Source organism: Tachysurus vachellii, chromosome 14, assembly GCF_030014155.1.
Source record: "Tachysurus vachellii isolate PV-2020 chromosome 14, HZAU_Pvac_v1, whole genome shotgun sequence".
NCBI classification, from domain to species: Eukaryota; Metazoa; Chordata; class Actinopteri; order Siluriformes; family Bagridae; genus Tachysurus; species Tachysurus vachellii.
In genome coordinates, this window is record NC_083473.1 from 7453483 (window position 1) to 7468988 (window position 15506).

A 15506-nucleotide genomic window follows, 5' to 3' on the forward strand; every position below is an offset into this window, starting at 1 on the left:
AATAATGTTAATAATAATAATAATGTTAATAATAATAATGTTAATAATAATAATAATGTTAATAATAATAATAATAATAATAATAATAATAATAATAATAATAATAATCATAATAATAATAATAATAATAATTAATAAAATAATATGCGTAGGATAGTAGCTAATATATTATACATTTTACACTGAAAACATAAAAACAAAAAACAAAACAAAATAAAATAATAATAATAATAATAATAATAATAATAATAATAATAATAATAATAATAATAATTCTACAAACCAAATCATCATTACAGTTTCCCATTGAGTTTATTTTAGATTACAGGATTACAGATCATGGCTACAGAAATGTACCGTAACGAAACAGTTACACAAAAGTTAACAGCCGACTGTATCGACAAATATTATCACTTTTTAAGTGTGGGTCCGCTTTCAGTGGTCACCCAAGTCAAATTCATATAAGAACAAAGATATGATATTAAAACAGAAAAACAAACAAACAAACATTAACTCATACTTAAATGTGTTTGGATGTGCGGGCTTGGTGTTTTCAATCCGTTTTCATCGTTCAGAAGCTGAATTCGTTAAAAACACGCCGCATTTCAAAAACACGCATTTTGAACCACGCTCAAGAATTAAGTTATATTCCTTACATTTCTACAAAATAATAATAATAATAATAATAATAATAATAATAATAATAGTAATACAACTAACCACAGTTCATCCAAAAAGCAGAATTCACAGCAAAGCTACAAATGACACTAATGTGATGTGTGAAAATAATTGGTGCAGTTCTGTTAATGTCAGTGATGCACAAAACACAGCTCTCTGAGGCAACATCACAAGCAAGTTGTCTTATCCTAGAGTTCACCATCCTCTCAGTTCCTTCAAATATACACAAATAAAATGAAAATAAAACCACTGATTAATCATTTATGATAAAGTTCATTATAACGTACAGTCTGCATCTTGGAATATTTAATTGATGGCCATAGATGTGAACGCGGGTTCTATAATTTAAAATAGATCATTTGATCTTGTCTCCTTAACATGCCCGTAACCTAAGAGTACTCAGTTTTATTTTAATTATGTTTTCCATTCGTGTGTTCATTCATAATAATAACAATAAAAATGACATCTGCCTATCTGTTTTATCCATGTGTTATTTTTTTATTTTTCTGTAAACTTTCTTGAGTGTCGTGTCTCAATTCCTACAGTGAAATTTCGATATATTATTATACAAAACGGTTAAAATAATTATGAAACTAAGTTGAAGTAAACATGAACATAAATGTATGACTTTAGTGTAAAGAAGATTGTATTCTTTCTTCTTTTCTCACTCAAAATAAAATACAGTTTTGAAGAAATTACCTTGGTTACAAAAAAAAAAAAAAAAGCTTTAAAGTATTGCCTTACATTTTGAAGAAAAATTTTATAACATCTGGCGCTGTTTATTTTCTTGTCTAATATTTTATATGGGATATGGTTGTGTCTACACTCTTAGGTTAATAAGGCCCACCAATGGATAATTGGATAATTAAGAGGTCTCTTAGCTTTGCTTTAGCTCTTACCTTTTCTAATAGCACTCGAGAGAGAAACTCCAAGAAATAAAGGCACCAAACTGTATCAAGGAGACACGTTCTGCACAATTACTATCATATACCTGGAAACATAATTTAACCTTTACAGTTGTAGTCTAACAGCTAATTAAAGCACATGCAACGTTCCAATATACAGAGTCTATAATGTGCAAAACATTTCTGCCTGATGGTTTCATCTTAGCTAAAAGGGAGAAGTATAGTGTAGTACCATTATTTGTGAGTGTACAATGTGCAGCAGAGACGCTACCAATCTCTGAAATTTCTAAGAGTGTGTAGAACAGATGGCTCGACACTCTTTGGAAGAAGCAACCCAGAACAATACAAGCAAATCATATGCTAACTGCTTGTTTCTCTTTAATTACCGTTGATGAACAAAACTGACGTCTCTCTTAAATGCATTAACTGATTAGTTCCACTATACTGAAGTGTTACGCACACGGTTAATTCACACTAATGTACAAACTTTTGAAACAGGGAGAATATTGTGTCATTCCAACCATCCCACAGATGCAGCTGAGAGTGTCACGATGTCCAGGAGAGTCTGCTTCACCACGCACGTATGCCGTGCAACGAGGAAACTCCGCCGCTGGCCTGAAACGGCGTCTGCACGTTATTCAGATCCCCGACTCCAAAATTCACATAATTACCGCTGGACGGTGACGTCTGCACCGGAGGCACGTTTGCGCTCGCCGTGTAGTTGCACGTGTAGTTCGTATTTCCAGCGCTGGGGAAGTTCACGTTCCCGAAGCTGTGGTAGGCGTTATACGGGAAGTGGTTGATCCCCATGTTGTACGACGCGCTGTACGCGGACGCGGCGTCTCCCAAACAGCGCTTGCCGTCGCGCACTAGCACGGGCACGGATACGCGCCTCGGCGGGCCAGCGCCCACCATTTCGAGCGTCTGGTCCTGACGCTGCCGCTTGCACTTGTAACGCCTATTCTGAAACCAGATCTTCACCTGCGTGGACGTCAGCTTCAACACATGGGCCAGGTGGTCCCGCTCGGGCGCCGACAGGTACTTCTGCTGCTTGAAGCGCCGCTCGAGCTCGTACACCTGCGCTTGAGAGAATAGCACGCGGGGCTTCCGCCGTTTCCGCTGCCCAGGCCGCTCCGCCTCGTCAGGTTTCTGTCTCTCCTCCGGTGTGCGCATCTTCTCTGGAATTATACAGTTGAATTTATTTATTTATTCACTGTAGATTCATGTGTAGTCTCCTGGTATTGGTTAAAATCAAAACGTGCCAAAATCTGAGTCGTTTTAAACCCATTAAACGCACAAGAAATACATTAAATCCACTATTTCTATTTCACTTCAAATCTATAGTAGAAATATCTGAACAAATCAGAAACGAATGCAATTTTGTCACCTTAAACTGTTAATCTGGCTTGCACTTGCCAATCAATTACAGCAAAATCCTCGAACATTTGATTAACACATGCAGCTCTTTGAAACTGCTCTAAAGTGTTATAAAGATAAATGAACATCTGTAGACTTGCATTCCACCTTATACTGATTTACACCTATAGATTTATCATAGAAATATAATCATAACGCTGAACTAACGCAGTAGGCTGGATACAGAGCAAGGATGTGATTAACAAAAAAATAAATAAATTGAAACACACTGAAAGAATTTATTTTTTAAAAAATCTAGTATTAAATCACTGACTGACATTTTACTGTGTGAAAATGGGAAATCTAGGTGCCAAAATGCTGACACTGCGAAATGAGCCTCTTGGGTCATTTGTCATATTGTTTGGAGGAGTTTTCTGGGAAAGATTATAAATGGCCCACAAATGTTCACTTGTAGTAATCATAACAGTGTAACTCTCAGACATGAAATAATTATTACAGAGATAAACACATTTTCGTGTAGCAGACAGAATCCAGCGTCTGAGATTACCAAGTTCACTTTTTATAAACGCCGTCACCTTGACAAACAACATGCAAAGTCATTCGAGCAAAAATAATAAATGAAATATATATATATTAATATTAAATCGAGGGGATGAAATATGGACAATATTGTAAATGCTACTCAGTTACACAGTGTTTATGTCAGAAATCAAAATACTTGGATGTCATATCCAAATCAGACTATCCAAATCATGATAACGAATAATAATAATAATAATAATAATAATAATAATAATAATAATAATAATAATAATAATAATGAGAAGAAGAAGAAGAAGAAGAAGAAGAAGAAGAAGAAGAATACTTTTTCTTTTGAATACATTTTATGATGTAAACAACTTATTACAGCTAGGCAACACAGAATATATGGCAGATTCAAAATATTTTATATTTTAATAAACTTTTTTTTTTTTTTTTACATATAATTAAACAAATACATTAACGTTAATACCTTTTCTCTCTTTTGCTTCAAGGGTGTCGTCCGTCTTTGCGTCTTTGGCTAGATCTATTTCTAAGAAACTCTTCCCATAAAAGGAAGGACTAAAGTCCAGAGATGAGCTCCTGTCACCTTTAGCGTCCTGCTCGTCTCCAGGAGCGAAAAGCGCAGCTCCGTTCACCGCGTCCACGAAAGGCTCCGGTTTAAACATCATGCAGGACGAAGTGGGAAGCGACATTTCTAACGAAACAATGTCTTCGTGGCTCTGTTCCAGGTTTAAAATGTCCCGGACTGAGAAGGGAGTAGAAGACATTTGGCTCGAAAACATCGCCATGTGGCACCAAGTCCTGTTCACCCACGCGCGAGTGCCCTTGCTGTCATTTATCAGGATGACGCGTTGCGTCTTTAATGTGTGGAAACGCAGCGATATTTCTCCAGGTAATGTTTCACCTGAGTGCGAATCGTTCAAATCGACCCCTGAAACATCTCTTTCGTTGGTTCTATAAGGCAGAGGAGTGAGTGGTGTGTGTAAGCAAGGAGGGGCCAGAGCGTAATCAGGTTCCCTGGATCTGATTGGCTAACACAGACTCCGTGACCAAGTCATTTAAAAATGCTCTTTCATAGAAAATTACAGCACACAAACTGACCAGTAGGTTTACGCCTGATGGTGATATTATTAATAATAACATCTTTCTTTCTTTCTTTCTTTCTTTCTTTCTTTCTTTCTTTCTTTCTTTCTTTCTTTCTTTCTTTCTTTCTTGTGACAACAGATTTGTCATTATCTGGGAATAATGTCGATTACATTTTTAGGCGTTTCATTTATTTTCACTGTATAGTACCACAATAGTACATAAAGCACCAAGCTCCTCACATAGCAATTATCACTCCATCAACATATACACACAAAAATTAATACAACTATAAACAGGAAAGTGAATTGCATTGTATTGCAGAGATGTCATAGTATAGTATAGTAGCTATAGTATAGTATAGTACATTATAGTGTAGTGTAGTATAGTGTAGTCTAATGTAGTCTAAGTAGTATAGTATAGTATAATATATTATAGTATAGTGTAGTGTATAGCATAGTATAGTGTACTAAAGTGTAGTGTAGTGTAGTGTAGTGTAGTATAGTATAGTATAGTATAGTATAGTATAGTATAGTATAGTATAGCTTTAACACCCTTACCAAATCAAGCCTAGCTCTAAAGGCCCAACAGGTATAGTATACTATGTTATTGTGTAGTAGGCTATAATGTAAGTTAGTTTTTAAGTACAGTTGTACACGTATTCCTGGTACTACCAGATCAAGGCTTGTATTGTATAGTACAGTAGGCCTATAGTTGTAAGACTTTATACTATACTGTAGTGTAGTATAGTGTAGTATAGCTTTAACACCCTTACCAAATCAAGCCTAGCTCTAAAGGCCCAACAGGTATAGTATACTATGTTATTGTGTAGTAGACTATAATGTAAGTTAGTTTTTAAGTACAGTTTTGCACGTATTCCTGGTACTACCAGATCAAGGCTTGTATTGTATAGTACAGTCGGCCTATAGTTGTAAGACTTTAACTTCTGTTTGGACCATTGGACTGAAAAAACATATATTTCGTGTAAACGAGATCTGAGAATGATGTCCAGAGAGTGAGTGCTCATGCCATAGCGCCGGAACTTGAAACCTGCACTGACAAAACGAAATGTCTTTCACCGACAGATCGCGGTGTCACCGACTGTTATCGGGATGTGATAACAGATGACAACAAACCAGCATCCACCCACATCCAGCAGCCGATTTATAAAGGTCAGGCCAATTATACCCCAAATAGTGAATCGAAGCAACCTACATGTACTGTAAGCAAGCGGGATGTTGTTCAAATGTGCCAACATGTGCCTTATATATATATATATATATATATATATATATATATATATATATATATATATATATATATATATATATATATATATATATATATATAGTGTTTATTTGTAATCTGGTAACAAACTGATACAAAACTGTTGTTTCAAACCGATGAATATCATTAGATCTCAAAGCCTCGAAATGACACAAGCCGAATTTTCTGAAATTCTAATGGAAAATTTTATAAACAATTCTGATGCTAAATTTATGTCCAGTTCGTTACTCTGGGCTAAACACAGTCTCCGGCAGATTTTGGCCCGGGTGTGAAAGCAAGAAGTTTGGCACGTTTCGGCCTCTCCTAGAAATAGAGAAATAGAGAGAGCTGTAATTCCTCACGGCAGACAGACAGCATTATCGTTTGTTTTTATCTCCCCCGGTTGGCGCGCTACAGTGTAAATGGTCCAGCCGTGTCTCCGGCTCCGGCTGCGTGTTTATAGTGTTTTAGGGGAAGATCTGCCCCTGTCTGATGAATGAACGCCAGCACTTTTGGGCGCAGTGCAGAGTTAGGAGTCCTGCAGGCCACCACAGCAATAATTGGCGAAATAATGTAAACTCGCGTAAGCTTATGGAAAGCTGTTTTTTCTCAGGATGATTTATGAACAGACTCCTGCTGTCCGCCTCTTCTAGGTTTTTCTTGTTTGTGTGTGCGTATGTGTGTGCGCGCGCGTGTGTGTATGTGTATGTGTCTGTGTCTGTGTCTGTGTGTGTGTGTGTGTGTGAGAGAGAGAGAGAGAGAGAGAGAGAGAGAGAGAGAAGAAGCAAGAAGAAGAAGACGCAAGAAAGAAAGAAAGAAAGAAAGAAAGAAAGAAAGAAAGAAAGAAAGAAAGAAATTGAAGGTTTTATCTTTTCATTTGTCTTTGAAAGGAGTAAAATAATGTAAACAAATGAAGGATCCATAGCTGGAGATCTTAAGGTATTTAGATGAGTGGTTAAACCACTAAATTTGATATTATCCTGATTTATAAAATCTATAAGACAGTAATAGTCGACTATGGATGCTGTGAATGCTTCCTCCACGTTTAAGCGCTTTTGTGTCTCAGGGTTTGTCTTTCAACAGCGCCCTTCCAGCAGATAAAAAAGAGGATAAGAGTTCTTGAAAACTTCCTCCTTGGTGACCTGCAGAGGATATTCTCGTTCTGAGGGCTGAAATGTCCCGATGGGTCTTATCTAAATTGGTCTGGCTTACTGAAACCAGGACTGCCGTGTTTCCGCCTCTTCACCTGCGTATCCGCTGTTATCCTGCAGCTCCCAGACTCAACGGCATCCACACTGTTATCACAATATTCAGTTAGGTGCTTAGGATATTTACTCCCTGAGAAATCAAGTCTTTTATATATTAGATATTAAATTCCATTGTTATCTACACCTATTCACTCTAATAACCAAATTGTTATTTATTTATTTACTACATATACTTTATTAATTTGCACAATATTAATATTTGCATTCTATCTATCTATCTATCTATCTATCTATCTATCTATCTATCTATCTATCTATCTATCTATCTATCTATCTATCTATCTATCTATCTATCTATCTATCTGAAATTGCTATAGACCTAACATAGTCTAGGCTGGCGCAGTATTTAAAACAAATAATACACAGCTTAATTTTCAATAATGCTAAGGACTAACTTTTTTATCTTATCCACTTTAATTGATGTCCCCTTTACTCTGTATATTAGCCATTGACCCAAACAGTAATATGTACAATATGTATAAAAATAATACCTCCAACTGTCATGACAATTTGCATGTCTACTCTTGTTACAGTATATGTGAAGAAAGATGATCTAAAAACACTTTTTCAGAAAATATTTTCCTTATTGTTTCTATAGTAATAGCTCTTTCACACCATAAAGTAAACCATGTTCTTCTTCTTATACAACAGTAATATGCAAATGTATTATTTTATTAATAACACGTTTAACTGTTTAAAGCACCATTTAATGCCACAAAATATCAAAGGGTCCACAAGTTAGATTATATTTTGGTTTATATTATAGCTGCTGTAAGCAAGAGCTATCTGTTTGTTTTTTTTCTCTTTTTCCTACATATATATTCTATGAGTACAGTATATATCATATACTTAGGTTATGTGTGAGCATCTTCCACACAAGTTCCTTTGAATAAGCTGTTTTTGTATTTTACAAACCACAAATGCATATCAAGAAAGACAAATGAACGCAGTAGTAACAGCTAGGCTGCCCGCTGCTCCGGGTGTATGTCCATGGTGTGTGTGTATGTTCACTGCTGTGTGTGTGCACTTTGGATGGGTTAAACGCAGAGAACAAATTCTGAGTATGGGTCACAAACTTAGCCGTATGTCATGTCACTTCACTTTAAAGGAATATGAAAAAAGGAAAACGTATTACTTGTACATTTTGCTAAGAAGAGAGAGTGTAGAATAAAGTAATGTGTAGGTGAACAAACAATGGTGAATAACGATGGGTTTTTAGTAATGTAGTGACTCAGTCAAGCTTTAGGGACTGGTGTTGAGTCAAACTTTATCTTTATAATCTATAAAACTTTCATGTTGTATTAGCAGCTCTTAGATGAGTTGAAGAGCCATATTAAGTGCAAGAAAGTCACTAACATCTCCTCACAATCCTTCAGGATGCAGGAAAACCACGTCTTGGTTGACATTGGAAAATGCAGGGACAAACAGTGAGTAATGATTTTTACTTTTCCGTCGACTATTATATATATTTGTATGCATATTTATCATTTTTTTAAATATTTATAATATAATTAATAAAACAAACAATTTATTATTGCAGTATTGTTTAATTAAATAAATAGTCATATAAATAGGCTTGAAAGCAGGGCATGTTCTTGCTGATTATTCACTGGGACTAAAGTTGCAAAAAAGTACTATTTTAAAAGGCTTCACATTAAGAAATGTCAGTAAAGGTCCTCCCAGTGTCTATCACACCGTCTCACCAAGAGTCAAGGACAGTCTTAAGTGTCCCATCTGTCTGTGTGTTTCTCAGATGATATTCATTTCATATTAAACAATTATTTTTAGAGAGCGACAGCTTACACTGGCCTTGACCTGGAAGTCGACATACTGCATCACACGTAGCCACAATCATGGCTTCAAATAATGTACACTGAGGTTGTAGTGATAGTTTCCATTATTCTAGGAATGAATAAAATTGTACGATGTTAGTGTAAATAACAGGATTAACTTTTACATCTAAATCTAATCTAATAGAATGACTCAAAATTTATTTTACAATAATTGTGACTGTTAACATACTTGACTCTTCAGTGCTAGTTTCTCAGCATGCTAACATTTCTTCCCCCTCTTAGCAATGTTTTAACCAAGGCTTGTCTTTTAAAATAATAAAAGATAAGCATCTGCTAAAAAGCTGCAAGTTAGAAAAGAATTTACAAAATGTATAACATAACACATGACATTAAAGTACCATTAAAATGAAAAATAATCAGAACAAATTCAAACCCAAGTCTTTTATCATCACACAATTTGTTCTCCATTTGTCTCTGGATCATTGGTTCATGTTCAGATGTTTGGCAGTAGATTAGACAGTCTATTAGCGTTCAGAGAGTTACATGGAGGCTCCCACAGGGAGTTAGATGACCTGTCCTCTGTTAGATGTCAGGAAATAGTTTTGACTACTTGCACAGATTCAGCTGATGTTCAGGTTCTCGCATTTCAAAACAACAGAAAAGGCCTTGCACCTAGAGTCTATTTGTCATAATTAAGTGATAGTTTTCCTGCTGGGGGCTTTCCATTAAGGCATCTGAAACTGCAGATGTTGTTTTCTTTACTTGGTTCAACTTTATAATTCTTATAAACTGTGCTTTGGGAGTGATAATGTAAATTCAGAGTAGTTGTTGCTGTGAAAATTAAATCATGGTGCTTCATACATTCTGAACTTAAGCCTCAATTAAGAGTTTTTTAATAATAAAATTATTCTTTGTTTTTCCCCCAAAAGTTGTACCCTGCCAAGACTGCCAAAGCACTATGGAAAAGCACATGAAGACTATTTTCAATATATACATTGTTCAATTAATTGGATGAAACTGGCCAAAAAAGTAGTTTCCTAATGTTTAGTTGTGTCCATGTTCAGCATTGAATGTCGTTGATATATTAAAGTAGACATGCATTTCTATATGAATTTGATTAATTCTTTAATTTACCTACCCTACCTGGGCCAATAATGGCAATATCAAGCCATTTCTGTTCTCTGAGATGCTTCAAGTGCTTTTTCATAAACGTCTAAATGTTTTTAAACTAACTAAAATTCTCTGTAAGGTTAACAACAGAGAAAAAAAACAAGCCAACAAAGTGTCCAGAGTTATCAAACTTGATATCTCTGATATCAGACTTAAGGTGATGTAGTAATTCTTTTGTTTATACTGATAGAGAAATGTCCCATAAGTTTATTTCTATTCCACCAGTTGAATGGATCTCCAGTGTACCTGTGAAAAGGGTTAAACATATACAAACACAAATATAATTAGGAGGCTTTTATACATGAAACTCGCAGGACAAAGAAAGAGTAAATTCACTGATATGCGATAAGTTTAGTGCATTTATTCATTCATTTCTCTTTAGTCATTGTCTGATTCAGCTTATGGTATTTTAAATGAGGGTACTTGTTTTATATTTTTGGAAATATAACCAGCTACAGTAGCAAATTCATTAGAAAATATTGCAGGCAGGTACAAACAGATAATAATTGCATGAATAGGATTAAAGACAAACATCTCTACTTGAGGCCAATTATGAACATGAGTGATGTAGATGTGAATGAAGAACTAGTGTTTTCATTGTCTGTTCACAGCAAAGTTGAGTAGGTTGGTGATTTGGCTTTCATCTCTCTTGCATTTCTATAGAAGATAACAGAATAAGTATCAAAATTAGGCAAATTGACAGTCAACACACTACTTCTCAGAAATAATGTAGTAGCTAATCTTTTGGAAATAAATCTCTCTAACTTCATAAAATCTAACTAAGGAGTCTGGATACATGAATTAAGAGATGTCTATGACATACTTTACTCAAAACAATTTAAATCTTATAAAACAATAAGCCTTAATATTGATTAGTCAACTTAAGTATCATACAGTACAGTTTCCTGTTTATGAACCTGTTTCTAATTTAGTTGATCTAATTTAGTGTTCAGTTTGGATATGCAAATTGCCAGACATTTTATATCTTCATTGGAAAACATGTTTAATATTGTTGTTTTTTGTTTAATTGCTATTTTGCATTTTCATAGCAATCAATTTAATAAAAAAAAAAACTGTTAAAAAAAAAAACTTGCCTTGTATTGTAATTGTTTAAAAAGTACTGCACAGTAGATACATCAAAATATACTTCTTTTCACTGAAATTCTTTATAAATGCCATGGAGATGAGACTGTAAAGAGGCTAAAATGAGGTTGGTACTGTGAATAAAAGAGTGAGAGCAAAGGAAATGGTGGTGTGAATAAAAGACTGAGAGAAAATGGAAATAAAAGAGTGAGAGCAAAGGAAATGGTGGTGTGAATAAAAGACTGAGAGAAAATGGAAATAAAAGAGTGAGAGCAAAGGAAATGGTGGTGTGAATAAAAGACTGAGAGAAAATGGAAGTCTGAATAAAAGAGTGAGAGCAAAGGAAATGGTGGTGTGAATAAAAGACTGAGAGAAAATGGAAGTCTGAATAAAAGAGTGAGAAGAAATGGTAGTATGGATAAAAGAATAAGAGGAAAAGAATTTGTCGTGTGAATAAAAGAGTGAGAGGAAATGGAAGTCTGAAGAGTCCAAAAGGACTCATGAGTTATGGACAACTCCATGCTACATAAATTGACCCACACACTGAAATGTTTGGAGTTTCAGTTGTAGCAGCTCAAACATGAGCTAACATATGTCTGTTCTTCTCCAAGTGAGCTGCACTGTGTTTGAGTGGATGTGTGAGGAACATCAGCATGCTGTCCATCATCTCCCTGTGTGTTTGGCTTTTGTCTCCCCTTGCTGGAGCCTTTTCTGTCTTCTTTTTTTTTTGTCACACTAAGTCATGAACCATATCTGATACTTAGAGTTAGCTAGATCTTGTTAAGTGGTCTTTATTTTTTTAGTTTGAGTCTGTTTCTGTTCGTGTGCACCTTTTTGGTTGGTTGATCTTTCTTTGAGTCACTTGTGTTCTTCTCTTTTTTTCCTCTGTGAGTTTGACAAAAAAAAAAAAAAAAAAAAAAAAAAAAAAGGCGGCTTGGATGTCAATGTCCCTGGACTCTGAATTCACCACAACCTTAACCAGGGTAAAACACTTGCTGAAAATGAATGACTTGTCTAGTGACTTGAGGTGATTTAGTATGTAGGAGGAAGTTAGGTCAAAACATGTGGCATCTAACTCTTACCTTGTTTCCTACAGTATTTTACATATTATTAATTAATTAGTGATTGTTGATTAACTGGTCAGCATTTTATAAATAAGATGAACAGAATGTGATTTCTGATCAGTTTAAAAACTAAAACCTGTACAAATCTCTTTTATAATCTCCAGTGTAATTATTTTATGGGTTCTTAATACTTACAGGACTATGAGTGGCATAACAGTCAAATTCTTTACTTTTTTGTGTAGAGATTGTGACATTTGAGAAATGGTTGGCTTCTGGAGTCTTGGGGAAAGCATGCATTTGTCTTTCTGCAGTCATGTGGGGGGAAAATGGCTGGAAAAAGTGGGAATATTTGACATCTTGTGAGTTTGTAAAATTGCATTTTCTTTTTTAAAGTGCTTTTACATTATCTTCTCCTTTAGAAAGATCTTGGATCTGTTTAATGTGAAAGATGCATGATTATACTTTCTGTCCAGCCTTCATATGCAGTCAAACAGTGCTGTACTTTATATTATTGGCCTAATGCTTGCATTATGCTCAGCAGCACTGAGCATTAAAGCCTTGTTGTTTATGTATGCTGTTGTTGTAGGCAAACACTTAGTCTTTTAGGCAATTCCTTTTATAAACAGATATAATGTAAGCAGAGCAGTGGGTTACTGAACAGGTTCCCACATTATCCTGCACATTTTAGTGTTTTCCCCTCTTCTAACACACCCACTTCAACTCAGGAAGAGATGTTAATTGGCTCATTAGTTGATTCAGGCATGTTAGAGAAGAGAAAACACTAAAATGCGCAGGACAGCTGGGACACTTGACACATGATGCTGACAGAATATTGAAGATTTTCAGCTACTGATTTTTTTTTTAAATGTTAATTTTTTTTAATGTGTTTTTTTAATGTTTTCTACATTTTTTTAAATGTATTATTATTTGTATGAACCCATGCTGTTCTCTTTGGAAATACAGCAATTGAAACAATATAAACTGAATAAACCTCAGAAATAGAAATATTCAGAGAAAAAACTGTTTCAAACCGTGTCTATAACTGACCTCAAGGGGGCAGTAATGCATCATTGTTATTCAGACGAGGTTCCATTTCCAAGAGATCAGTGATACCAGTGTCTTTTAAGGTCAGTCTTGAGAAATCCAGTATGCATCGTGCTGTCACTTTCATCCAAAGCGTTTTACAAGAGAGCTCATATCTGCTATCTGATTCTTATATGATTGAAGGGTAAGGGACTCGTTTTTGGCTGAGGGCTTGCTTTGGGCTATGGATTAGATAGAAGGTTGTGAGTTCAAATTTCATGACAATTTCCTTGGATCTGTATCTGATCACTTCAAACCTCTGCCAGATGAGTAAATCTAAATGTAGATAAAGCCTTCCAAACTAGTGTCTCTAGGCTTTGCTTGACATTGAAATAGTCCGAGCGTGACTCCAGTGCTGAGGACGTTAGCATGGCCGCTTGTAGGAAACTGGACAGAGTGCTCAGTATGACATCTCGTAATAAGAGACTTTAGTGTGGTTGTAATATGACATTTGAGTGTTTATGCTAACCTGCTCCAGAGCATAGGTTACCAGGCCTACTGGAAGGCTGACTGTGCTTCTTTGACTATCCAGTCCAGATCCCCCACACCTCCAGTTCTGTAAATTCAGGAGTTTTCAGAAAGGCCACTTTGTTGCGGCACTGAGCAGTTATGTTTCAGGTGCAGCCGTGGCCGCCGGGGCCTTGTAAAGCCTGTTTATAGATGTCCAGCCCAGTGACGGCGCAGCCTGGGCCAAAACGTAGGGGAGCTTATTTACGGTGAGACACAGGGAGAGAGAGAGAGAGAGAGAGAGAGAGAGAAAGAGAGAGAGAGAGAGAGATTTTTTTCCCAGGCAGGCCTGTGGGGTTCTGCAGCAGCATGAAGGACGTGCTTGCTGCCATGGCATGGCTTCCCGCCAAGGCCATGCCACACACCCTGACAGCTTTATGTGCTAGTTTCGTGGAGCGCTCTTCAGATTATTGCCGCTGGATCGGAGCAGTATTAAGGCTTGCTGTTTTTCCCATTAGAGAGAGCAGATTCTTAGAATCAGCGCCTGCTTAGACCCCACAGTAGCATGATTAATGCCTGTGTACTCTCTGGTGTCAAATAATCACAGCTTGTGCGTAAATCCAGACATGGTGTCAAACGCACTTGGCCATACATTTATTCTGTAATTGTACTGTAATGTATGGACAACATAAATGTTAAAATGTGTGACAGGGGGATATTTAACTAGTTTAACCATATACTTCTTTATGACATACTGACACTAAATATTGCCAAGATTTTAAAATAATTGTTATGGGATATGACTAAGTTATTTGTCATAATATTTCAGTACACAGATATATGACTACATTAATATTATCTGTAATAATCTAAAATGCAAATCTGCAAATCAATAAAATGCCTTTTGTAGCCAAAAATACATCATATCCATACATTTAAACGTTCTAAACTGTCTTATCTGTAATATTATCTACATTCATATTGCCTAATTCTTAAGTGAAACATAAATGCAAGCATCAGCGTTTAAGTTTTTTGTCCAAACTGCTCGACAGAGACTTGTAAATAGAAGCTCTTTTCCCGTAATATAATTCAGTCCAAAAGTAGATTTGATCTGTAAATCTAATAAAAATTGTCTGTACTGTATGCAGTATTCTGGGCAAATGGTGATAGGTTATGCCAACAAAAATGGCCAAATTATGCAGGTAAATGGTTAAATGGTACACTATTTGTGTCTCTAATGAAACCCTTCTACAGTCAGGGCTAAAGGGAATTCTATTATGGCTGTAGCAAAGGTGGTATTTTCAAAGGTAGTATCCAAAATAGCTTTCACTTCTTGTGTAGACTTAACCTAGTTTCTAGGTCTTAGGCCAGTTTATTATGGCTCTAACCGCTGCCTCTTTTCAGTGGAGAGAGCAAAGCCTGCTATTTTTTTCTATTTGGAACCAGTAGGGTTGTCTGAAGGGTTGGCTAGAACACAAGCAGCCTGGCTTTCCATGACACACTCTGAGCTGCTGCTGTTTTTGTGTCAGACTAATGTGTTTGGGGTAAATCCCAAATAGTGCATAAGTGACACACAAATGAGATAATCATAGACACTTCATCATTCTGGAACTGGTGAGTGACTGCATTTTCTTTATGTTAGCAACCAGTGTGTGTGCATGTGAGCGAGCAAGTGTGTGTGTGTGTGTGTGTGTGTGTGTGTGTGTGTGTGAGAGAGAGAGAGAGAGAGAGAGAGAGAGAGAGAGT

General features: G+C 36.0%; 2 protein-coding genes across 2 annotated transcripts in view; both read right to left on the reverse strand.

The window, feature by feature from the left end:
• Positions 1-15506, reverse strand: part of ndfip1 (Nedd4 family interacting protein 1) — a 424215-nt gene that overhangs the window by 21412 nt on the left and 387297 nt on the right. The gene's annotated exons all lie outside the window — the stretch shown is intronic.
• nkx2.5 (NK2 homeobox 5) lies at positions 308-4440 on the reverse strand. Its single transcript, XM_060886845.1, has 2 exons — positions 3973-4440; positions 308-2761 (listed from the first exon to the last, which is right to left on the reverse strand). The coding sequence occupies exons 1-2, from the start codon at positions 4289-4291 to the stop codon at positions 2154-2156; spliced, it is 927 nt and encodes a 308-aa protein (XP_060742828.1). The 5' UTR covers positions 4292-4440; the 3' UTR covers positions 308-2153.

Coding starts and splice junctions, on each gene's coding strand:
- nkx2.5 (XM_060886845.1), bottom strand. CDS start 4,291: ATGGCGATGTTTTCGAGCCAAATGTCTTCTACTCCCTTCTCAGTCCGG. Junction 2,762..3,972: donor TGAAGCAAAAGAGAGAAAAG/GTATTAACGTTA, acceptor GTATAATTCCAG/AGAAGATGCGCACACCGGAG.